General features: G+C 39.0%; 1 protein-coding gene across 1 annotated transcript in view; it reads right to left on the bottom strand.

Moving 5' to 3' along the window:
* The window catches only part of UBN2 (ubinuclein 2), a gene marked incomplete at both ends in the record, with an annotated part of 81,731 nt that overhangs the window by 35,196 nt on the left and 20,173 nt on the right, over positions 1 to 26,362 (bottom strand). The window contains 2 exons of the mRNA XM_079711023.1: positions 436 to 573; positions 5,518 to 5,619. Of these exons, the coding sequence (XP_079567149.1) occupies positions 436 to 573; positions 5,518 to 5,619 (240 nt within the window). The remainder of the gene's footprint in view (positions 1 to 435; positions 574 to 5,517; positions 5,620 to 26,362) is intronic.

Raw genomic sequence — 26,362 nt, 5'->3', positions numbered from 1 at the left:
TCACACTTCAAGGAACGCTTATCTAAGGACATTCTATTAATTTTCCAAATACAATATACATATTCTATAAAATTTGCTTTACATCTTAGGAAAAGTAACAGCTATTAACAGTCATTTCCATATGAAGTCTTAACGTATCCTAGAACCTCAACCTTACCCAGAAACAGATTATTAGACTAGATATGGAGAGAAAAGTTTTAAAAGAAAGTATTAGAATTATATTAGAATTATAATAGAATTTTATGATATAAAAATAAATTTCCCCGTATCTACATAATTTTACTTTAAAGCATGTAATTAACTATAAATTCATTAAACAATGGTTAGCATTTTACTTTTCCTTATATTCACAGCTGTAAAGTACAAGTAAAAATCAAAAAATATATCCTTTTAATTGAATGCTCTCATTACTGTTGCAATGTTGGATAAACTCACTTTGGGTGGCTTGTGCTTTTGGTTGTCTGTAATATCTTCTTCTTCAGTATCTGAAGCTTGGCGAAACTGGAGAGTGCCAGTGTTGATATAAAAGCCTCCATATTTTGTTGTTAGAGAAGCAGGAACTAATTCGTCATACTAGATTTAAAAAAAAGGCTTCAGATATATCTTATTATCTTTAATTCTATAAATATGTCAAAGAAATTCAATCACCATGTCAGAATCTTCCTTAAATCTTAACTGCAAAACTAACTGCAATGAGGATGTTTGTTAGAATAAATAAAGAAAAAGTTACTATCTGGAATAGAAATGAGCTCTGATCATTCAATATTTAAGAAATGAACTTCTGGAATACTGAAGCAGATTCTAAATATATCATCTGCTGAGAAAAATGTAAGGATCACTGCTATTCTTAATGACAAATGATTCTGATGAGAAATTGAAACAAGTTAAAACAAACGACTGAATGTCCAGGCAGCAAATGAACTTCATTTCTTACCATATTGGTATATAATTTTATTCATAAAGAGATTATAAAAAATAAAAGGTTATTTCTTCTGCCTTAGCTCTAAGCTTTTAAGTAGGGAATATTTTTTAAACATATAAAAGAAAAATAGCATATATATATGTTTTAAAGGGAAGTAGAAAAAGAACTGCCCTGTTCGGTAAGCACACACCGAGGGCCCATAATGAGCCAGGCACTTTGCTTCGAAAAAGAGACTCAAATTGTCTAAATCAGTCTGAATGTCCTCTAAGCCTGGATTTTAAGGTTTATCATTATCTCACCTGATGAAGATGAAGAAAAAACAATCATTAAATGGAAGGTCAGTCTTAACTAAATGAAGATGTTCATGGCAGAAGAGAAAAAAAGGAACTACTTATCTAACAAAAGCAAGATACCTGCTACCTGGGTTCCCCAGAACTCTATTTAAGGGTTTTCTTCATATTACGTAATTAGTCTTTAAGAAAGTCATATGTGTAAGGAAAATTCTTTGCCATGGGCAAAAAATATACAGAACATATTAGTTACTCTAAAAATATTAAAGCTAAGTACAAAAGTTGTGATTTTAACCTGTATCATTTTAAATTACATGGAAAATGGAAAAAGAAAGAATGTACATTTAATCATATTGAATCAAAAAGGAATGAAGTTAGAAAAAGAAAAAGAGAAAAGGAATGAACTCCTTTCTTGTTGCTCCACTTGAGGGGCTACTACTGTACAAAGACCTACAGGCAAGACCTTCAGAAAGGGCCCAGTACTACCTGCAAGTAAAGGAGTGATGTGAGGAGTAAAGGATTAAAAGTGAAAAAGTTCTGTAATAATTATTTTGAAAATGTGTAATTTTGATAAGATAAATACACCTGTACTTTTTGCTTACATATACTTGTATACTGCTTTATAATTTTCAATGCTTCTTCATATAAATTATTTCACTTGATCCTCCTGATACCCTTTTGAGGCAAGGAAAATAAATATTCCCATTTTATAAGTGAAAACCAAATTCAGAGAGGTTAAGAACCTTGCCAGAATACTTTTATTAGTTTAGGGCAGAGTCACTAACTGTTTCCCAGCCCATCCACTATACCAAGCAGCATCTCATGTGGAAAACACACTCATCACTAGGTTACCAGGCAATGTGGATGTGTTCAATGTCTGTCTTCTTCTGCAGTATTCTGCTGAGCTTTCCCTATCAGAACACTTTTCAGGAGAACAAACTCTTCATGCATATTTGATTTAGCCTTTGTTTTTTTTTTCCCAAATTTAACTGGGTAGACTATAGTTTTATTTGCTAAATCTGGCAACCACACTAAAGTGACACAACCAATAAGTGACAGAGCAAGGATTATTATGCAGCCTCCACTGCACTGTGAATTATAAATGTGCCAAGCATTTTTTTGGTAAGGTACAAGAAATATTCTGGGGTTTTTTGTTTGTTTGTTTTTATTGAGGTAATACTGGTTTATAACCTTACATAAGTTTCACATGTACATTATATTTCTACTTCTGCATAATTTAGCCTTTTAAGTACAATGTATTAAGAGGCAATGGATCACTGAACTTGAGAATCAGATTTACTAGATCCTTTGCCAACAACTAGCTATTGTAATCCAGAATAAATCACTTAACATCAATACTTCAGGGTTGTAAAACAGGAACAATATTACTTACTTCACAAAGTTCTAGTGAAATTTAAAAGAGATAACCTAAATAAAAGCATTACTCATGTCTGGTATTATTATTATTTCTCAATAACAAAAACATTTTCTTTTGGTCTTTTAAAAATTTGGCAGCATAAGTGTTAGACTAAAAATAATCTTCAAAAGCATTTATTTTCAGATATTATAGTAGTAAGTAGTATACAATTCTGAAAGTTAACTAGAACCAGATTATTATCACTCTCTATCGAATAATATATGAACAGTGAAAGCCTACTGGTGGGAATTCCCTGGAGGTCCAGTGGTTAGGACTCCGTGCTTTCACTGCTGAGGGCCCAGGTTCAATCCCTGATCGGGGAACTAAGATCCCACAAGGCCACAAGGCGCGTGGCACAACAACAAAAAAAAAAAAAAAAAAAAAGGCCAACTGGCAATACAATCATTCAAAAAAAAAAAAACAGAGAATCATTTGGTTGGCTCCTAAGTGTTTTATGTCTGAATTACTGAATTATAATGAGAACCAAATAATCTATTAAGGACAATGATACAAAATTATTTTGCAAGTCAATAAACAACCTGTGCTTTAGTTCAATTTCCTCATATAAAACAGGGACCTAACTTGTCCTATAAGTGTCAGTAATTGTATAACTTATATAACTTATACCTATAAAATTTATCCTTATTTATTAGAGCAGTGGCTTTCAAATTTTCTTCACCACAACCCAAGTGGAAAATATACTACACATCAAAAGCCAGTGCATAGTACAAACACCACACATAATAAAAATCACATAATGTACCAGTGGTTTACTGTTAACAGTTCCTATTCTGTTCTATTTTATTCTCTTTAAAAATGCTGGCCACAGTCTCTAAACTGATACACAGGTCCAATTATGGGTTATAAAAATCTGTTTGAAAAACACTTTATTCAAATATTTGGAATGCTACAAAGGAAAATATTAAAAATGCTATTTATGAAAGGCTACATACTATATGATTCCAACTATATGACATTCTGGAAAAGGCAAAACTATGGAGACAATAAAAAGATTAGTGGCTGCAGGTGTTAGGGAGGGATGACTAGGCAGAGCACATATTTTTTTAGGGCTGTGAAACTATGCTGCATGACAGTATAATGGTGGGTACATGTCATTACACATTTGTTAAAACCCACAGAATGTACAACACCAAGGGTAAATCCTAAGGTAAACTACGGACTTTGGGTGATGATGCGTCAATGTAGGTTCTTCGACTGTAACTAGTATATCACTCTGGTGGGGGAACGCTGATAATGGAAGCTGTGTTGTGAGGGCAGGTAGTATAGAGGAAATTTCTGCACCTTCCATTCAATTTTGCTGTGAACCTAAAACTGCTCTAAAAAAATTAAGTTTACTAATTTTTAAAAAATATTTATTTATTTGGCCACGCAGGGTCTTAGTTGTGGCATGTGGGATCTTTTCTTTTTTTAGTTCGGCAGGCAGGATCCCTAGTTCCCTGATCAGGGATTGAATACAGGCACCCTGCATTGGGAGCGCAGAGTCTTAACCACTGGATCACCAGGAAGCCCCAAGTTCATTAATTTTTTTATAATTCTATTTATGTAAGCCTGAGTACATGGACTGTCCATTTATATATGGCTGAGTTCCCTCTTGGGTTACTTAGAATTCAAAAATCTACTTTACATATAATGTTAACACCAGTACCAATGCTTTATACTTGCATTATGCTTTTCAGCATGTCATTATCTTGAGTCTCAGAGCACAAATTCTGCTGGGCAAGCCAGTCATAACAGAGAAAACTGGGTGATGCTAAAATAAAAGACTTGCTCCTGGTCCACAGTGAATTAGAAACCAAGTGAGGTCTAGAATCTAGGACTTTTGACTTGAATGCCAAATCAAGGTCAAGACTGTTGAAAACATTCCATGCCCTAACCTACAAAAAGGCTGACAACATTTTTGGTAACAGGAAATCCTCTCTACTCCAAAGGCACTGTCAACATTTTATTTCTAGGCTTGTAAACCAGTTTATATCAGGACACCAAAATAACACAGGGGTATGACAGGGTATCCCATACGCCTTATGCTGGAAGTCCTTCCTATCACTCTCCTACCACTATATGCCTTGTCATCATCTACACAACCAAGCACTGTAGTAACAGGAAAAAGAGGTGCTAATTTGTAGGTAGTATAACAGCAACCTTAGCGTCACTTTCTGTATATCCTAAGTAATCACTGAACACTGCAGAGGATATAATCCAGGGATTAGATTACTCTACTACACTGAGAAGAATGTAAGAACATATACCTTACCAACCCACCTAACAAGACATGCCTTTATTTATTTGCTGTGTGATCAATGGACTGCTGTAGTCCTGAAATGCTCTCCTGAATTCCTCTTCCTTTTATAAGAGAAAGAGGATTCCAGTGCAAAAGCTGTAGGGCTTGATCAAAACAGACAGTGATAAGACCTGGCATTCAATTATCACCACTGTAGTAAGGTTTGGCAGCAATAAAAATATTAAGTACATTTTAAAGACATCTGCCAGATTAACTTCAACCCAATAGCTCCAGTCTTCAAGATCACGTGGCTCTTATCTGGAAGTCATTTCAAAATATACCTGCCCAAGTTTGGGAATATCAATAAAAATTCAAGATGTCAATACCCTTTGATCAATAAATCCCACTGCTAGAAATTTACCCTACACATATATTTGTACTCTATAATTATCTTATATACATACTCAAGTACACAAAGAGAAACGTATACAGATGCTCAACTATTTGTAAGCACATAAAACTGGAAACAATTTAGATGTATACTGAAAGAGGATTAGTTAGTAAAAACACTTGCTGAAACATTTAGTTTTTCCTTGAATTCTACTATCCAAATAAAGAATTGCTGCTATATTAAAGATACATTACTCACAGCCTCTGAATTATCAATAAATGGATCTGTCTCATCATAGCCAAAGCCTATATCGATTAAATCTTGTAGCCGATCCTTCCGGTGTTTACGGGGCTTCCCACCCTGTGAAGAACAGATATGTTAGACTGATTCAGTACTCATGCTGTTTCCATAAAATTAAAAAACACCTGTTAGAAAATAAACAAATCGGACCTAATGAAACTTAAAAGCTTTTGCATAGCAAAGGAAAGCATAAACAAGACGAAAAGACAATCTTCAGAATGGGTGAAAGTATTTGCAAATGAAGCAACTGACAAAGGATCAATCTCCAAAATATTCAAGCAGCTCATGCAGCTCAATACCAAAAAAAAAACAAACAACCCAATCCAAAAATTGGCAGAAGACCAAAATAGACATTTCTCCAAAGAAGATATACAGATTGCCAACAAACACATGAAAGGATGCTCAACATCATTAATCATTAGAGAAATGCAAATCAAAACTACAATGAGTTATCACCTCACACCGGTCAGAATGGCCATCATCAAAAAATCTACAAATAATAAATGCTGGAGAGGGTGTGAAGAAAAGGGAACCCTCTTGCACTGTTGGTGGGAATGTAAATTGATACAGCCACTATGGAGAACAGTATGGAGGTTCCTTCAAAACTAAAAATAGAACTACCAAATGACCCAGCAATCCCACTACTGGGCATATACCCTGAGAAAACCATAAATGAAGAAGAGACATGTACCACAATGTTCACTGCAGCTCTATTTACAATAGCCAGGACATGGAAGCAACCTAAGTGTCCATCAACAGATGAATGGATAAAGAAGATGTGGCACATATATACAACGGAGCATTACTCAGCCATAACAAGAAATGAAACTGAACTATTTGTAGTGAGGTGGATGGACCGAGAGCCTGTCATACAGAGTGAAGTAACTCAGAAAGAGAAAAACAAACACCATATGCTAACACATATATATGGAATCTAAAACAAAAAATGGTTCTGAAGAACTTAGGGGTAGGACAGGAATAAAGACACAGACCTAGAGAATGGACTTGAGGATACGGGGAGGGGGAAGGGTAAGCTGGGATGAAGTGAGAGAGTGGCATGGACATATATACACTACCAAATGTAAAATACATAGCTAGTGGGAAGCAGCCGCATAGCACAGGGAGATCAGCTTGGTGCTTTCCACCTAGAGGGGTGGGATAGGGAGGGAGACGCAAGAGGGAGGAGATATGGGGATATATGTATACGTATAGCTGATTCACTTTGTTATACAGCAGAAACTAATACAACGTTGTAAAGCAGTTATACTCCAATAAAGATGTTAAAAATAAATAAATAAATAAAACAAAGAACAACAACAAAAAACCTGTTAGAAGAATTTCCAAATGATTTCTGCAGATTAATTCCCCTCAGGAGGTTGAATTTAAGTCCCCTCACACCTTGAACGTAAGTTGTACCCAGGGACTTGCTCCCAGAGAGTACAGTATGACAAGGAGGAGGCAAAGTAACTTTACAGTGAAAAACCTAACATTACTCAGCCAGGTGATCAAGGTCAACATCAACAGTGATACGTCATGTTGACAGCATTACCCTTGACATGATGAGACACAAATGGCACTTTACCTTTGTGGTCTTCCTCTCGAAAGCCTATAACCTCAGCTGTAGGCCAACCACGAGATAAACATCATGACAAACTAAACCACAAGAAAAACACCAAACTAAACTGAGGGACATTCTACAAATAACTGACCAGTATTCCTCAAAGCTGTCAAGATTATCAAAAACAAAAATCTGAAAAACTGGCACAGTCTAGATAAGCCTAAGGAGACATAATAACTAAATGTCATCTGGTATACTGGTTGGGATCCAGGGACTAAAAAAGGACATTAGGGGAAAAATAGTAAAATTTGAATAAAATGCTGCGTTAATTAATAGTAATGTACCAACATTAGTTTGTTAGTTGTAACAAATCTACTCTACAAATATAAGATGTTACAGGGGAAAGTGGATGAGAACTATATGGAAACTCTTTGTATTTTCTTTGCAAATTTTCTGTAAATCCACACTAATCTTAAAATTATTTTTTAATGTCCTAGATTTACTTATACACATAGACATACAAGAAAATAAAAAAATGAATGCATGTAAAAACTGGTGAAATCTGCAAGACATGACTCTCCTTTGGTTTCAATTTCCATAGTGCATGTCTCTCAATGCAAAGTGTCACTGGTTCTAATTGGTGAAAGATGGCTGAGTTTTGTGCAACATGGCTCTTAAATGAAAGCAAATTGTTTCATCTTATTTCCACGTAAAGAAATGATCTTTTCCAGTGTTCATGTGAAAAAAACAAATATGATGGACTTACTGAGAAAAGTCTCCAACATGGTACCATTTACTTTCTAATTTGTAAAGGTAATTCTGACTAAATGCTATGTTTGTATTGCATACTGATGTTAAAAAACCTAATCCCCATAACTATGACTCCAGTGTATGTTTTTCAATGAACAAAACTTCTACTATACCATCACCACCAAGAGGGTCATTTCGGTGTGAGATAAAGTAATGGCTCTCATGTTTTTAGATTTTACAAGTTCCAAGAACAACTCTGGAGACCAACACAGGGTGGCAACCCTTTTATTTTGCTAAATAAGACCACTGAAGGCATAATCTCAGAATAAGAACAATTCTTCTCAAGAGACACCAACTGGCAACTTAAACATACCTACACACACATGCGCGCACACACACACACACAAAACATATGTATATGCTTAAATGCAACACATAAATAGTGTCCTTATTTTTTCCATATGCTAGGTCTGCAAGCTGGAACTCTTACACTAGGTTACAGAATTTCAGTGAGAATAAGAAGGAAAGGAAAAAGATATTTCTATGTTAGAAGTTATTCTACCAAGAAAAAGTAACACACAAGCAGTTAAACACGCGAGGGAATGTTTCGCCCAAAAAAGAGAGAGAGAGTTCTAATAATATAAAAATCCACAGACAAAAACTAATGAGGGGGCTTCCCTGGTGGCGCAGTGGCTGAGAATCTGCCTGCTGATGCAGGGGACACGGGTTCGTGCCCCAGTCCGGGAAGATCCCACATGCCGTGGAGCGGCTGGGCCCGTGAGCCATGGCCGCTGAGCCTGCGCGTCCGGAGTCTGTGCTCCACAGCGGGAGAGGCCACAGCAGTGAGAGGCCCGCGTACCACCAAAAAAAAAAAAAAAAAAAAAAAAACTAATGAGGAGGACTAGCCCTGTCACATATTAAATATATTTAAAGTTATAGGAGTTAAAATAGATATGACAGGAATACAAGAATGAATTCAATTTCATCTATCAAATTATAAACTTCTAAAATTCTGTCAAGATGGAGAAGAAACAGGACTGCTCAAACACTGCTGATAAGAGTATACTAATAAAACTCTTGGAAAGCATCTGCCAAGAAATTCTGCCATACACTTACATTTTCTTCTTTTGTCTCTATTATGTTTTCCAAAATTTCTATGAACTATTAATGCCAAAATGGAAATATACTAAAATAAGTTTTAAAACTCTTCATCATATTTGACTCAATAATTCTACTAAGTTACATAGCTTATTTTGAACTACTACTTAGATTCAAAAGTATCTGTTAAAAATGTATGCTGGGGAGCCGGAGGAAGATGGCGGAAGAGTAAGACGCGGAGATCACCTTCCTCCCCACAGATACATCAGAAATTCATCTACACGTGGAACAACTCCAACAGAACACCTACTGAACGCTGACAGAAGACCTCAGACCCCCCAAAAGGCAAGAAACTCCCCACATACCTGGGTAGGTCAAAAGAAAAAAAGAATAAACAGAGACAATAGGATATGGACGGGACCTGCACCAGTGGGAGGGAGCCGTGAAGGAGGGAAGGTTTCTACACACTACAAGCCCCTTCGAGGGCGGAGACTGCAGGTGGCGGAGGGGGAAAGCTTCGGAGTAGCGGAGGAGAGCACAGCAACAGGGGTGTGGAGGGCAAAGCAGAGAGATTTTGGCACAGAGGATCGGTGCCCTCAGGCACACACCAGCCCGAGAGACTTGTCTGCTCGGCCGCCAGGGCGGGCGGGGCTGGGAGCTGAGGCTCGGGTATCGGCTTTCAGTCGGAGCGCAGGGAGAGGTCTGGGGCTGGCGGCAGGAAGAGAGCCTGAAGGGGTTAGTGCTAGCCCGGAGGGAGTCCGGGGAAAGGGTCTGGAGCTACCGGAGAGGCAAGAGACTTTTTTCCCTTTTGTTGCCTGCTGCGCGAGGAGAGGGCATTCCCCTCCCTCCCCTCTGCCTGAGTGAGCCAGAGCCCCCGAATCAGCGGCTCCTTTAAACCCGTCCTGTCTGAGCGAAGAACGGACGCCCTCCGGCGACCTACGCGCAGAGGCGGGGCCAGGTCCAAGGCTGAGACCCGGGAGCTGTGAGAGCAGAGACAGGGAAATCTCTCTGTGCAGCCTCCGAGGCAGCGGATTAAAGCTCCACGGTCCATTTGATGTGCCCTGCGTCTGTGGAGTGCATGAATGGACAGCGAATCATCCCAAATTGAGGAAGTGGACCTTGAGGACAAGATTTAAGACTTTCCCCCCCTTCTTTTTCCTCTTTTTACAACGAATTATCTCAAATTAAGGAGGTGGACTTAGCAAGATTTCAGACTTTTCGCCCTTTTCCTCTTTTTACAACGAATTATCCCAAATCGAGGAGGTGGACTTGGAGAGCAAGATTTTTGATTTTTCCCCCTGCTCTCTTTTTGTGAATGTGTATGTGTAATCTTCTGTGTAAGATTCTCTCTGTATAGCTTTGCTTCCACCATATGTCCCAGGGTTCTTTCGGTCCGTGTTTTTTTTCAATAATTACTTTTTAATTTTAATAACGCTACTATATTTCATACTTTATTCTATTTTACTTTACCTGCTCTTTCTTTTTTTCCTCCCTTCCCTTCCTCCCTCCCTCCCTCCGCTCCTCCTTTCCTTCTTTCTTTTTCTTTCCTCCATCCCTCCCTCCCTCCCACCCTTCTTCTTTCCACTTTCTTTTTCTTTCCTTCCTCCCTCCCTCCCTCCCTCCTGTCTTTCTTTCTTTCTTTCCTTCCTCCCTCCCTCCCTCTCTTCTTCCATTCACTCTTCCTTTTGCTTTCATTCCTCCCTCCCTCCCTCCTTTCTTTCCTTTCTTTCCATCCTTCCTCCCTCCCTTTCTTTCTTTCTTCCTTCCTTCCTTCCTTACTTCCCTTCTTCCTTTCTTTCAATCTCTCTTTCTTTCTTCTACTAATTATTTCTTTCTACTTTTTCTCACTGTTATTCTGAGCCGGGTGGATGAAAGGCTCTTGGTGCTGCAGCCAGGAGTTAGTGCTGTGCCTCTGAAGTGGGAGAGCCAACTTCAGGACACGGGTCCACAAGAGACCTCCCAGCTCCACATAATATCAAGCAGCGAAAATCTCCCAGGGATCTCCATCTCAACACCAGCACCCAGCTTCAGTCAACGACCAGCAAGCTACAGGGCTGGTCACCCTATGCCAAGCAACTAGCAAGGCAGGAACACAACCCCACCCATTAGCAGAGAGGATACCTAAAAACATAATAAGGCCACAGGCACCCCAAAACACACCACCAGACGTGGACCTGTCCACCAGAAAGACAAGATCGAGCTTCAACCACCAGAACACAGGCATTAGTCCCCCCCACCAGGAAGCCTACACAACCTACTGAAACAACCTTAGCCACGGGGGACAGACACCAAAAACAACGGGAACTACGAATCTGCAGCCTGCAAAAAGGAGACCCCAAACACAGTAACATAAGCAAAATGAGAAAGCAGAAAAACACACAGCAGGTGAAGGAGCAAGATAAAAACCTACCAGACCTAACAAATGAAGAGGTAATAGGCAGTCTACCTGAAAAAGAATTCAGAATAATGATAGTAAAGCTGATCCAAGATTCTATTTCCCAGATCCAAAATCTTGGAAATAGAATAGACAATATGCAAGAAACAGTTAACAAGGACCTAGAAGAACTAAAGATGAATCAAGCATCGATTAAAAACACAATAAATGAAATGAAAAATACTCTAGATGGTATCAATAGCAGAATAACTGAGGCAGAAGAACGGATAAGTGAGGTGGAAGATAAAATAGTGGAAATAACTGATGCAGAGAAAAATAAAGAAAAAAGAATGAAAAGAACAGAGGACAGTCTCAGAGACCTCTGGGACAACATTAAACGCACCAACATTCGAATTATAGGGGTTCCAGAAGAAGAAGAGAAAAAGAAAGGGACTGAGAAAATATTTGAAGAGATTCTAGTTGAAAACTTCCCTAATATGGGAAAGGAAATAGTTAATCAAGTCCAGGAGGCACAGAGAGTCCCATACAGAATAAATCCAAGAAGAAATACGCCAAGACACATATTAATCAAACTGTCAAAAATTAAACACAAAGAAATCATATTAAAAGCAGCAAGGGAAAAACAACAAATAACACACAAGGGAATCCCCATCAGGTTAACAGCTGATCTCTCAGCAGAAACTCTACAAGCCAGAAGGGAGTGGCAGGACATAATGAAAGTGATGAAGGAGAGAAACCTGCAACCAAGATTACTCTACCCAGCAAGGATCTCATTCAGATTTGATGGAGAAATTAAAACCTTTACAGACAAGCAAAAGCTGAGAGAGTTCAGCACCACCAAACCAGCTTTACAACAAATGCTAAAGGAACTTCTCTAGGCAAGAAACACAACAGAAGGACTATACCTACAATAACGAACCCAAAGCCATTAAGGAAATGGGAATAGGAACATACATATCAATAATTACCTTAAATGTAAATGGACTAAATGCTCCCACCAAAAGACACAGAGTGGCTGAATGGATACAAAAACAAGACCCATATATATGCTGTCTACAAGAGACCCACTTCAGACCTAGAGACACATACAGATTGAAAGTAAGGGGATGGAAAAAGATATTCCATGCAAATGGAAATCAAAAGAAAGCTGGAGTAGCAATTCTTATATCAGACAAAATAGACTTTAAAATAAAGACTATTAGAAGAGACAAAGAAGGACACTACATAACGATAAAGGGATCGATCCAAGAAGAAGATATAACAATTGTAAATATTTATGCACCCAACATAGGAGCACCTCAATACATAAGGCAAATACTAACAGCCATAGAAGGGGAAATCGACAGTAACACAATCATAGTAGGGGACTTTAACACCCCACTTTCACCAATGGACAGATCATCCAAAATGAAAATAAATAAGGAAACACAAGCTTTAAATGATACATTAAACAAGATGGACTTAATTGATATTTATAGGACATTCCACCCAAAAACAACAGAATACACATTTTTCTCAAGTGCTCATGGAACATTCTCCAGGATAGATCATATCTTGGGTCACAAATCAAGCCTTGGTAAATTTAAGAAAATTGAAATTGTATCAAGTATCTTTTCTGACCACAATGCTATGAGACTAGACATCAATTACAGGAAAAGATCTGTAAAAAATACAAACACATGGAGGCTAAACAATACACTACTCAATAATGAAGTGATCACTGAAGAAATCAAAGAGGAAATTAAGAAATACTTAGAAACAAATGACAATGGAGACACGACGACCCAAAACCTATGGGACGCAGCAAAAGCAGTTCTAAGGGGGAAGTTTATAGCAATACAATCCCACCTTAAGAAACAGGAAACATTTCGAGTAAACAACCTGACCCTGCACCTAAAGCAATTAGAGAAAGAAGAACAAAAAACCCCCAAAGTTAGCAGAAGGAAAGAAATCATAAAGATCAGATCAGAAATAAATGAAAAAGAAATGAAGGAAACGATAGCAAAGATCAACCAAACTAAAAGCTGGTTCTTTGAGAAGATAAACAAAATTGACAAACCATTAGCCAGACTCATCAAGAAAAGAAGGGAGAAGACTCAAATCAGTAGAATTAGAAATGAAAAAGGAGAAGTAACAACTGACACTGCAGAAATACAAAAGATCATGAGAGATTACTATAAGCAACTCTATGCCAATAAAATGGACAACCTGGAAGAAATGGACAAATTCTTAGAAAAGCACAACCTACCAAGACTGACTCAGGAAGAAATAGAAAATATGAATAGACCAATCACAAGCACTGAAATTGAAACTGTGATTAAAAATCTTCCATCAAACAAAAGCCCAGGACCAGATGGCTTCACAGGCGAATTCTATCAAACATTTAGAGAAGAGCTAACACCCATCCTTCTCAAACTCTTCCAAACAATATCAGAGGAAGGAACACTCCCAAACTCATTCTACGAGGCCACCATCACCTTGATACCAAAACCAGGCAAGGATGTCACAAAGAAAGAAAACTACAGGCCAATATCACTGATGAACATAGATGCAAAAATCCTCAACAAAATACTAGCAAACAGAATCCAACAGCACATTAAAAGGATCATACACCATGATCAAGTGGGGTTTATTCCAGGAATGCAAGGATTCTTCAATATACGCAAATCAATCAATGTGATACACCATATTAACAAGTTGAAGGAGAAAAACCATATGATCATCTCAATAGATGCAGAGAAAGCTTTCGACAAAATTCAACACCCATTTATGATAAAAACTCTGCAGAAAGTAGGCATAGAGGGAACTTTCCTCAACATAATAAAGGCCATATATGACAAACCCACAGCCAACATTGTCCTCAATGGTGAAAAACTGAAACCATTTCCACTAAGATCAGGAACAAGACAAGGCTGCCCACTCTCACCACTCTTATTCAACATAGTTTTGGAAGTTTTAGCCACAGCAATCAGAGAAGAAAAGGAAATAAAAGGAATCCAAATTGGAAAAGAAGAAGTAAAGCTGTCACTGTTTGCAGATGACATGATACTATACATAGAGAATCCTAAAGATGCTACCGAAAAACTACTAGAGCTAATCAATGAATTTGGTAAAGTAGCAGGATACAAAATTAGTGCACAGAAATCTCTGGCATTCCTGTACACTAATGATGAAAAATCTGAAAATGAAATCAAGAAAACACTCCCATTTACCATTGCAACAAAAAGAATAAAATATCTAGGAATAAACCTACCTAAGGAGACAAAAGACCTGTATGCAGAAAATTATAAGACACTGATGAAAGAAATTAAAGATGATATAAATAGATGGAGAGATATACCATGCTCCTGGATTGGAAGAATCAATATTGTGAAAATGACTCTACTACCCAAAGCAATCTACAGATTCAATGCAATCCCTATCAAACTACCACTGGCATTTTTCACAGAAGTAGAACAAAAAATTTCAAAATTTGTTTGGAAAAACAAAAGACCCCGAATAGCCAAAGCAATCTTGAGAACGAAAAACGGAGCTGGAGGAATCAGGCTCCCTGACTTCAGACTATACTACAAAGCTACAGTAATTAAGACAGTGTGGTACTGGCATAAAAACAGAAAGATAGATCAGTGGATCAGGATAGAAAGCCCAGAGATAAACCCACGCACATATGGCCAACTTATCTTTGATAAAGGAGGCAGGAATGTACAGTGGAGAAAGGACAGCCTCTTCAATAAGTGGTGCTGGGAAAACTGGACAGGGACATGTAAAAGTATGAGATTAGATCACTCCCTAACACCATACACAAAAATAAGCTCAAAATGGATTAAAGACCTAAATGTAAGGCCAGAAACTATCAAACTCTTAGAGGAAAACATAGGTAGAACACTCTATGACATAAATCACAGCAAGATCCTTTTGGACCCACCTCCTAGAGAAATGGAAATAAAAACAAAGATAAACAAATGGGACCTAATGAAACTTCAAAGCTTTTGCACAGCAAAGGAAACCATAAACAAGACCAAAAGACAACCCTCAGAATGGGAGAAAATATTTGCAAATGAAGCAACTGACAAAGGATTAATCTCCAAAATTTATAAACAGCTCATGCAGCTCAATAGCAAAAAAACAAACAACCCAATCCAAAAATGGGCAGAAGACTTAAATAGGCATTTCTCCAAAGAAGATATACAGACTGCCAACAAACACATGAAAGAATGCTCAACATCATTAATCATTAGAGAAATGCAAATCAAAACTACAATGAGATATCATCTCACACCAGTCAGAATGGCCATCATCAAGAAATCTAGAAACAATAAATGCTGGAGAGGGTGTGGAGAAAAGGGAACACTCTTGCACTGCTGGTGGGAATGTGAATTGGTACAGCCACTATGGAGAACAGTATGGAGGTTCCTTAAAAAACTACAAATAGAACTACCATATGACCCAGCAATCCCACTACTAGGCATATACCCTGAGAAAACCATAATTCAAAAAGAGACATGTACCAAAATGTTCATTGCAGCTCTATTCACAATAGCCCGGAGCTGGAAACAACCTAAGTGTCCATCATCGGATGAATGGATAAAGAAGATGTGGCACATATATACAATGGAATATTACTCAGCCATAAAAAGAAACGAAACTGAGCTATTTGTAATGAGGTGGATAGACCTAGAGTCTGTCATACAGAGTGAAGTAAGTCAGAAAGAGAAAGACAAATACCGTATGCTAACACATATATATGGAATTTAAAAAAAAAAAATGTCATGAAGAACCTAGGGGTAAAACGGGAATAAAGACACAGACCTACTTGAGAATGGACTTGAGGATATGGGGAAGGGGAAGGGTAAGCTGTGACAAAGGGAAAGAGAGGCATGGACATATATACACTACCAAACGTAAGGTAGATAGATAGTGGGAAGCAGCCGCAGAGCACAGGGAGATCAGCTCGGTGCTTTGTGACCGCCTGGAGGGGTGGGATGGGGAGGGTGGGAGGGAGGGAGATGCATGAGGGAGGGGATGTGGGAACAGATGTATATGTATGACTGATTCACTTTGTTATAAAGCAGAAACTAAAAAAAAAAAAAAAAAAAATGTATGCTATAGGGACTTCCATGGTGGTCTGTTGGTTAAGTCTCCATGCTCCTAATGCAGGGGGCCTGGGTTTGATCCCTGGTCAGGGAACTAGATCCCGCATGCTACAACTAAGAGCCTGCATGCTGCAACTAAAAGATCCTGCGTACCACAAATAACACCCAGCCAAAAAAAAAAAAAAAAAAGTATGCTGTAGAAAGCAATGTGTGTAATCTACAGATTCAACACAATCCTTATCAAATTGGAACTAAAAATTTTACAATTTGTATGGAAGCACAAAAGGCCCCAAAAAGCCAAAGCAATCTTGAGAAAAACGGAGCTGGAGGCATCAGGCTCCCTGACTTCAGACTATACTACAAAGCTGCAGTCATAAAAACAGTATGGTACTGGCACAAAAACAGAAATAAAGATCAATGGAACAGGATAGAAAGTCCAGAGATAAAACCATGCACCTATGGTCACCTAATCTATGACAAAGGAGGCAAGAATACAGAATGGAGAAAAGACAGTCTTTTCAATAAGTGGTACTAGGAAAACTGGACAGCTACATGTAAAAGAATGAAATTAGAACATTTTCTAACACAATACACAAAAATAAACTCAAAATGGATTAAAGACCCAAACGTAAGACTGGATACTATAAAACTCTCAGAGGAAAACATAGGCAGAACACTCTCTGACATAAATCTCAGCAAAAACTTTTTGATCCACCTCCTAGAGTAATGAAAATAAAAACAAAAATAAACAAACGGGACCTAACTAAACTTAAAAGCTTTTTTGCACAGCAAAGGAAACCACAAACAAGATGAAACGACAACCCTCAGAATGGGAGAAAATATTTGCAAATGAAGCAACTGAGGAAGGATTAATCTCCAAAATATACAAACAGCTCATGCAGCTCAATATCAAAAAAACAAACAACCCAATCCAAAAATTGGCAGAAGATCTAAATATTTCTCCAAAGAAGACATACAGATGGCCAAGAGGCACATGAAAAGATGCTCAACATCACTAATTATCAGAGAAATGCAAATCAAAACTACAATGAGGCATCACTTCACACCAGTCAGAATGGCCATCATCAAAAAATCTACAAACAATAAATGCTGGAGAGGGTGTGGAGAAAAGGGAACCCTCCTACACTGTTGGTGGGAATGTAAATTGTTAGAGCCACTATGGAGAACAGTATGGAGGTTCCTTAAAAAACTAAAAATAGAGCTACAATATGATCCAGCAATCCCACTCCTGGGCATATATCCGGAGAAAACCATAATCTGAAAAGATACATGCACCCCAATGTTCACTGCAGCACTATTTACAATACCCAGGACATGAAAGCAACCTAAATGTCCACTGACAGAGGAATGGATAAAGAAGATGTGGTACATATATACAATGGAATATTACTCAGCCATAAAAAGAACAAAATAATGCCATTTGCAGTGATACGGGTGTACCTAGAGAGTGTCATGCTGAGTGAAATAAGTTAGACAGAGAAAGACAAATATCATAGGATATCACTTATATTTGGAATCTAAAAAAATGGTACAAATGAACCTATGTACAGAACAGAAATAGAGTCACAGATGTAGAAACAAACTTACGGTTATCAAGGGGGAAAAGTAGAGGGGAGGGATAAACTGGGAGACTGGGATTGACATATACAAACTATTATGTATAAAATAGATAACTAATAAGCACCTGCTGTATAATACAGGGAACTCTACTCAATACTCTGTAATGACCTATATGGGAACGGAATCTAAAAGAGTGACAACAAAGACCCAATGCAGCCAAAAATAAATAAATAAATTTATTAAAAGAGTGAATATATGTATAACTGATTCATTTTGCTGTACAGCAGAAACTAACACAACATTGTAAATCAACTATACTCCAGGGCTTCCCTGGTGGCGCAGTGGTTGAGAGTCCGCCTGCCGATGCAGGGGACACGGGTTCGTGCCCCGGTCTGGGAAGATCCCACATGCCGCGGAGCGGCTGGGCCCGTGAGCCATGGCCGCTGAGCCTGCGCGTCCAGAGCCTGTGCTCCACAACGGGAGAGGCCACAACAGTGAGAGGCCCGCGTACCGCAAAAAAAAAAAAAAAAAAAAAAAAAAAAACTATACTCCAATAAAAATTAATTTTAAAAAAAAGGAAAGGGGCTTCCCTGGTGGCGCAGTGGTTGAGAGTCCGCCTGCCGATGCAGGGGACGTGGGTTCATGCCCCGGTCCGGGAGGATCCCACATGCAGCGGAGCAGCTGGGCCCGTGAGCCATGGCCGCTGAGCCTGCGTGTCCGGAGCCTGTGCTCCGCAACGGGAGAGGCCACAGCAGTGAGAGGCCCGCATACCACAAAAACAAACAAACAAAAAAAAAAAAAAAAAAAAGGAAAGCAATATGTTAGATCAGGGGTCCCCAACCTCCAGGCCACGGACCAGTAACAGGGAGCGGCCTGTTAGGAACCGGGCCACACAGAAGGAGATGAGCAGTGGGTGAGCAAGTGAAATTTAATCTGCTGCTCCCCATTGCTCACGTTACCACCTGAACCAACCCCACCCCCGTGTGTCCGTGGAAAAACAGCAGTCCCTGGTGCCAGAAAGGTTGGGGAACGCTGTGTTAGATGTCAGAAGGAACTTATCGATTTAAATATGAAGTCTCTGCCCTAAAGGAAGTTAAAAGAAGGTAATCTACTCAACAAATTAACTGAGCACCTACCAAGTGCCAGTCTTCATGGATTTTATATTGGTAGTATTGTAGAGAAGAGAAAGATTAAATAATTATAGTAGTAATAAATGGTAAAAAGGGAATTATAGATGGTACTGGATTTTTTAACAGAAAACCTAATCAAGGCTTTCCTGAGATATTTATGCCCAGACAAGGATGAGTGGAAGTAATCACTTGTGGAAGCCACAGAAAGTACTGGAACTGGTAAGTAACCTGGTAAGATTAGTGCTTTAACAAAATCACTCTGGCCACTGTGGTGGGGAATGAACACAGTTGGGGAGATGAGTTAGGAAAGAAAAAAATGCAGAGATTTGCAAGAAAGTCACAAGTTACTGGGGGCATAAAACTTATATTTAAGTACCAATCATGATAATGATGATGATAGCCACCATCCACTGAGCATTAACTTTGCATTAGCACCTATTCTAAGTACAACCATATATTATTTCCCATTTAACAAATGGGAAAAACTAAACCTTGGAAAAAACAAATAACTTGTCTAAGCTCATACAGAAAGTAACAGAGCCAATTTTCAAACTCATGACCATATGACTCCAAAGTATCATTCTATTTAAAGTTCTGTAGGAGAAGTGATAGAACTTCTGGGGTCATTTTTCCACTTGGAGACACATAAAACTCAATATCAAAACTCAAACCAGTGTTCCTGCTGTCAATCATCTCCAAATTAGCTTCCCCCACTTCACATTTCCATTTTATTAACTCTATTTTTCTGCCTTAATACTTCATTATTAACTAAAATTACAAAGGTTGATGACAGCAAGCATTAACAAGGATGTGGAACAATTCAAACTCTCCTACATGCTGGTGCAAAATGATATACCCACTTTGGAAAACAATTTGGCAGTTTCTTATAAAGTTAAACGCACACTTATCATATGACCTAACAATCCCTCTCTTAATATTTCCTCAAGAGAAATGAAGACATATGTTCACACACACACTTGTGTTCCAACATTAGAGCAGCTTTACTCTTAGCACCCACAAACTGGAAACCACCCAGTGCCCATCACCCAGTAAGTGGATACACAGACTGTGGTACATCCATACACTATGCAGCAATAAAAAGGAAGGAACCACTGATAACATGAAAAACATGGATGCACTTCAAAAGCCTTATAATAAGTGAAAGAAGCCATGTACAAAAGACTATAAGATTCCGTTTATAGGAAACTCTAGAAAAAGAAAAAACAAAAACCAAAAATCTGGGCTTCCCTGGTGGCGCAGTGGTTGAGAGTCCGCCTGCCGATGCAGGGGACACGGGTTCGTGCCCCCATCTGGGAGGATCCCACATGCTGCGGAGCGGCTGGGCCCGTGAGCCATGGCCGCTGGGCCTGCGCGTCCGGAGCCTGTGCTCCGCAACGGGAGAGGCCACAGCAGTGAGAGGCCCGTGTACCACAAAAAAAAAAAAAAAAAAAAACAAAAATCTACAGAAACAGGAAGTAGATCAGAGGTTGCCAGGAGTCAGGGCTGGAGGGGAGAGGATTTTCTGTAGAGAGATAAAAGGGAACTTTCTGGGGTGATGAAATTTTTCTATATCATAATTGTGGTAGTGGGTACAGGACTATGTATATTTACCAAAATACACCAAATTATATACTTGAATGAACTATATTTATTTATATTTCAATAATGATGATTTTTAAAAACCCTTATTATTTCTACTTAACTCTCCCTCCCCGCAAACGTTTGTTCATACGATTATTCACATCGACAGCTTCCTCTCTATTCTAACTGCTGTTGCTTATAATCCTGGCCATTGTTTTTCACTTAAATGTAATGAATGCCTTAATTAGCTTCTCCTTCCTCATGTTGATCCTCAATTCATCCTGCCTAATATCATCTAATATTTCTGATTCCCTTGCTCAAAATGCTTCAGAAGCATCCTACCTATTACAAAATATATCCAAAACCCTTAATAAGGCAGTAATTAAATGCCTTCTATATGTTGGCTCAAACCACCTTTCCAACTTTTTTCTTAGGATTTTCTGACTTCTCCCAAACACACTTGCTTATCTTTCCTCATGCTCCCTCCTTATTGGGAATAATCTCTTATTCCTCTCTGAATTCTCCCATCCTTTACTGCTCAGCCCAAGTTTTGGGGTTTTTTTTTAAGTTAATTAATTAATTTATTTTTTATGGCTGTGTTGGGTCTTCGTTGCTGCACACAGGCTTTCTCTAGTTGCGGCATGCGGGGGCTACTCTTCGATGTGGTGCGCGGGCTTCTCACTGAAGTGGCTTCTCTTGTTGGGAAGCACGGATTCTAGGTGGGTAGGCTTCAGCAGTTGTGGCACACGGACTCAGTAGTTGTGGCTCATGGGCTCTAGAGCGCAGGCTCAGTAGTTGTGGCGCACGGGCTTAGTTGCTCAGTGGCTTGTGGGATCTTCGCAGACCAGGGCTCGAACCCGTGTCCCCTGCATTGGCAGGCAGATTCTTAACCACTGCACCACCAAGAGAGTCCCTCAGCCCAAGTTTTAAACCTTTTCTCCTAGATGTTTTCTACTCAAAATCACAATGATCTTTTTCTGCTCTCCTAATGTATTTTTTGTCTAGGCACAACTAGCTGCCTAAAAAAGATTTACCTAGGGAAAACTAAAAAAACAAGTAGGTTCTGTTTTAATGGGCCCAACGAGACATATGCAGAAGTCCAAATAACTTATGAGTAAGTAGACAGATTTAGGAACATTTAAGTCTAGTCAAGGCTACCAGTAGTTAACCACAGGAAAAGATAGCAGTTATTAATAGTTCTGAGTCCATATCTAATATATGCAATAAAATGGTTACATAAGTAAATGTGACTCTTGTCAATGACAGTAACCAAAATGGCTAATGCTTTTACTTAACTATAACAGTATTAATCTGACTAAAATGGCTCTCAAAATAGGATCTTAGAAGTATGAGCTTTCCCAAGCATCATATCAATTAAAACATCATAATAATGATAAAGGTATAAATTATATATACTATGACAAATCTATGCAATATTAACAGCCATCTTAAAACAGTGTGGTAGAAGAATATTTAATAATATAGAAGGCAACAAAAGCAGTTTACCAAATGTTATGTATAGTTCAGGCTATTCACAGAAAAGGTAACACTGATGTTCACTAAATATCTGAAAGTGTTCAACCTAACTGGTAGTCATGGAGACAACATTAAAATAACAAGATACTGCTTTTTCAACTATCATACAAATAGGAGGATCTCACTTAAGAAAAACACAACAATATACATCTATAGCTATATATTATATATATATATAATGCTCAGAGAATTGTAACACGTAGATAACCATGACCATTACCAGTGTGGAAGGGATAAAACTGGAGGCAGTGGTGAAGGAAGACTTTGGCTTAATATGTATATTTGAATTTGTTTTTAATAACTGGAATGTGTTCATGTAATACTCAAGTGATTTAAAAAGTGCAACAGAGGATATACATAAGCTCATATGCATTTTTAAAAGCCCTAAAAGGGTACACATCAAACTATTAACAGTGGTTATGCCTGGAAGTGGGCATAGAGATGATTAGCTGATTTTTATTTTCCTCTCTTTGTTTATCTGTATTTATATATTCTTTTATAGTGAAAAAAATCTTTGAAATATGTAAATGCTTACATATACATAGATCTCTTGGGCAAGGAACTCAGTGATTATTTCTGAGAAGGGAGCTGATTAGCTGGGAGTCAGGGGTAGGAGGTAGATTTACTTTTCATTATATTATCTTCTGTATCTTTCAAATTTTTATTAAGTGCATGTACTACCCATTCAAGGACTTTTATTTTCTTAGGTCTGGACCATCAAATGTTCAATATCATTTACTGTTTGACTCCTTATACGGTTCTGCTTCCCAGGCCCACTGCAGGGAAAGAGTTTTGGATAAAGTATATGCGACACACCCATGCCCATGGTGGTTCTTTCTTAGGTCCCTCTCCACTAGCCAGGGTTACATTGTCTTTGCTCTACCAAATACTGGCGTTCTGCCAAAGCATTACTGTTGGCACATCCCAGTTCCCTCCTGCATCACAGAGGCCAACAGAGTACAGTTTTTCTGGCCTCGGTTTACTTTTCTTCACCTTCTGGCCTTACTGGAAAAACTCCAAGTCTCCGGCCTGCCTTCTGCCCTACCTTCCTTTTTCTATTCTCCAGCTTACAATTCTCTAGTTCCCCAATTATGCTGAAATCCAGTGCCACGCAAATGATATAAAGTGGAGCCAAACTTTTGACAGTTGCCAAAAAGGCACAAACCAGTTAATCCACCAAAAAAAAAAATTTTTTTTTTTTTTGGCCACACCATGCGGCTTGCAGGATCTCAGTTCCCCAAGCAGGGACTGACCGCGGGACCACAGCAGTGAAAGCCAGGAATCCTAACCATTAGGCAACCAGGGAACTCCTTTTTTTTTTTTTTTTTTTTAAATCCACAAATATTAAAATTTACCTAAAGGAACTCAAGACAGATTGGCAAAGGACTATATTATCATGTCTTCCCTACTGGGCCTAAGTTGAGCTGCTGTCTTTTTCAGCATCTGTGGCAAAAATACACTCTGCAGTAGCTTCCTCCAGTTGTTGATGTTACAGTTTACACAATAAATGCATCTTATAAAAATACAAATTTTATTTTCCAAATTTAAAAAACCCTTGAATTTTGCTACGTCTAAGATGAAGAAACCCCTTTATATCTACTCCCCTAGGGCACTAGCTCACCCACTATGACTCAGAAAAAAACTAGCTTACTGAGTCATTAGTACCTGCTTTAACCTGATAATCAGTGTTTCAAGCCAATGAAGTCCGATTACACTGTAACACTAAAATGGAAAACAAACAACAAGTGTTCTTAGTGCAGGACCCCCTGTTCCCTTCAGGTAATAAGAAACCTAACTAATGACCAGCTTTCATTGATCACCTATGGAAGACAGAAGAATCACGACACTGCTAAGACTCTAGTCTGATAACTGAGAAGAAAATATCTGTTGGTCACAAAGCTTCCTATTTGTTCCAGCCCTGTCACAACCTTATCTTCTACCTTTACTAATTTTCTTAACCTACCAATAGAAAAGGGTAGAGATTTAAGTCAGTGGAAAGACAGTCAAGAGCTGACTTCACAGCACAGAAATACTATACACAGATTTCTATAATCAACACTTATGGATACAGAACCTTCCTCCCAAATACCCTAAAACTGCTGATTCTCAACTGTTCCTAAGGGATTGAAGGAAGATGAAGAGAATTTATTTAGCTCAAACAGGCCAAGGACTTAAAAGGGCATGTCATGGCAAGCCATTACAATTGATAACTGCACTAAAGAAACAATTATTTGAGTGGAGAAGTCTCCCTCGCCCTTTAAAAAATCACACCCCTCAGACTGCTTTGAAAGGTTACTATTTCACATTTTTATTGTATTTGTAGGACTACACTATTACTGGTCAACAGAACCTAAATACACTAGTATTTGTGCTTTGTAAGTAGAATTTATTTTGTGGTGGTATTAACAAGTTGGCCCAAACTGCTTTACCCAAAGCCCTACCAAGTTGATCCTTAGAGACCAGACCTAACATAATGCTCAAACAAAGAGAGGAAAACCAGCCCAGGAAGTTCCCAAGGAAGCTCTACTGCCTCAGCAAGTGTGGGTGATCATCTAATAACATGAATAACAGATAGAATTCTTAAAATTCCCAGATAGGGTGTATAAATGTTTTCTAACATCCACTTATATCAGTCTCATATTTGAGGACACTTTTCAAACAATTCATAATTATTTTAAGTATAAAAATATTTTTCCTTTCCACTCAGTTGAGTAGTATATATCGTGAAGAAGCCAATTTCATTGGAAATTATACAGTTATTCCATGATATTGCCATCCTTTAAAACATAACTGGACAAAATCCAGTTTTAAAAGCCATACCAAAAGAAAATCAAGACTTTTTATAAATATACTTCGTTTTTGATTAAAAACAGTGTTAACTCTATTTCATCAAATGCCTTATTTGTAAAACTGTTCAAAATGACTTTTTTTTTTTTTTTTTTTTTGCAGTACGCGGGCCTCTAACTATTGTGGCCTCTCCTGTTGCAGAGCACAGGCTCTGGATGCGCAGGCCCAGTGGCCATGGCTCACGGGCCCAGCCGCTCCGTGGCACGTGGGATCTTCCTGGACCGGGGCACGAACCCGTGTCCCCTGCATCGGCAGGCGGACTCTCAACCACTGCGCCAACAGGGAAGCCCATCAAAATGACTTTTAAACCATCAAATCTACCCTTATCCTCCCTTTTATTTATTTATTATTTTTTTGGCTGGGTTGGGTCTTCGATGCTGCGTGCGGGCTTTCTCTAGTTGCGGCGAGTGGGGGCTACTCTTCGTTGTGGTGTGTGGACTTCTCGTTGCGGTGGCTTCTCTTCTTGCAGAGCACGGGCTCTAGGCACACGAGCTTCAGTAATTGCGGCACACGGGCTCAGTAGTTGTGGCTCGCAGGCTCTTGAGCAGAGGCTCAGTAGTTGTGGCGCATGGGCTTAGCTGCTCCACAGCATGTGGGATCTTCCCGGACCAGGGATCAAACCCGTGTCCCCTGAATTCTTAACCACTGTGCCACCAGGGAAGTCCCTATCCTCTCTTTTAAAATAAATATGAAGCTACTTAGGGCTCTGAGAGTCCAAAATCACAAAGAATTAAGCATCAAAGGTGGTACTATCAAAAGTGGTATTCAGGGGAGCCGGAGGAAGATGGCGGAAGAGTAAGACGCGGAGATCACCTTCCTCCCCACAGATACATCAGAAATTCATCTACACGTGGAACAACTCCAACAGAACACCTACTGAACGCTGACAGAAGACCTCAGACCCCCCAAAAGGCAAGAAACTCCCCACATACCTGGGTAGGTCAAAAGAAAAAAAGAATAAACAGAGACAATAGGATATGGACGGGACCTGCACCAGTGGGAGGGAGCCGTGAAGGAGGGAAGGTTTCTACACACTACAAGCCCCTTCGAGGGCGGAGACTGCAGGTGGCGGAGGGGGAAAGCTTCGGAGTAGCGGAGGAGAGCACAGCAACAGGGGTGTGGAGGGCAAAGCAGAGAGATTTTGGCACAGAGGATCGGTGCCCTCAGGCACACACCAGCCCGAGAGACTTGTCTGCTCGGCCGCCAGGGCGGGCGGGGCTGGGAGCTGAGGCTC

This window comes from Hyperoodon ampullatus, assembly GCF_949752795.1.
Source record: "Hyperoodon ampullatus genome assembly, chromosome: 9".
Classification (NCBI taxonomy): Eukaryota; Metazoa; Chordata; class Mammalia; order Artiodactyla; family Ziphiidae; genus Hyperoodon; species Hyperoodon ampullatus.
Note: the sequence above shows the minus strand (reverse complement) of the source record. Positions and strands in the feature narration are given on the sequence as shown.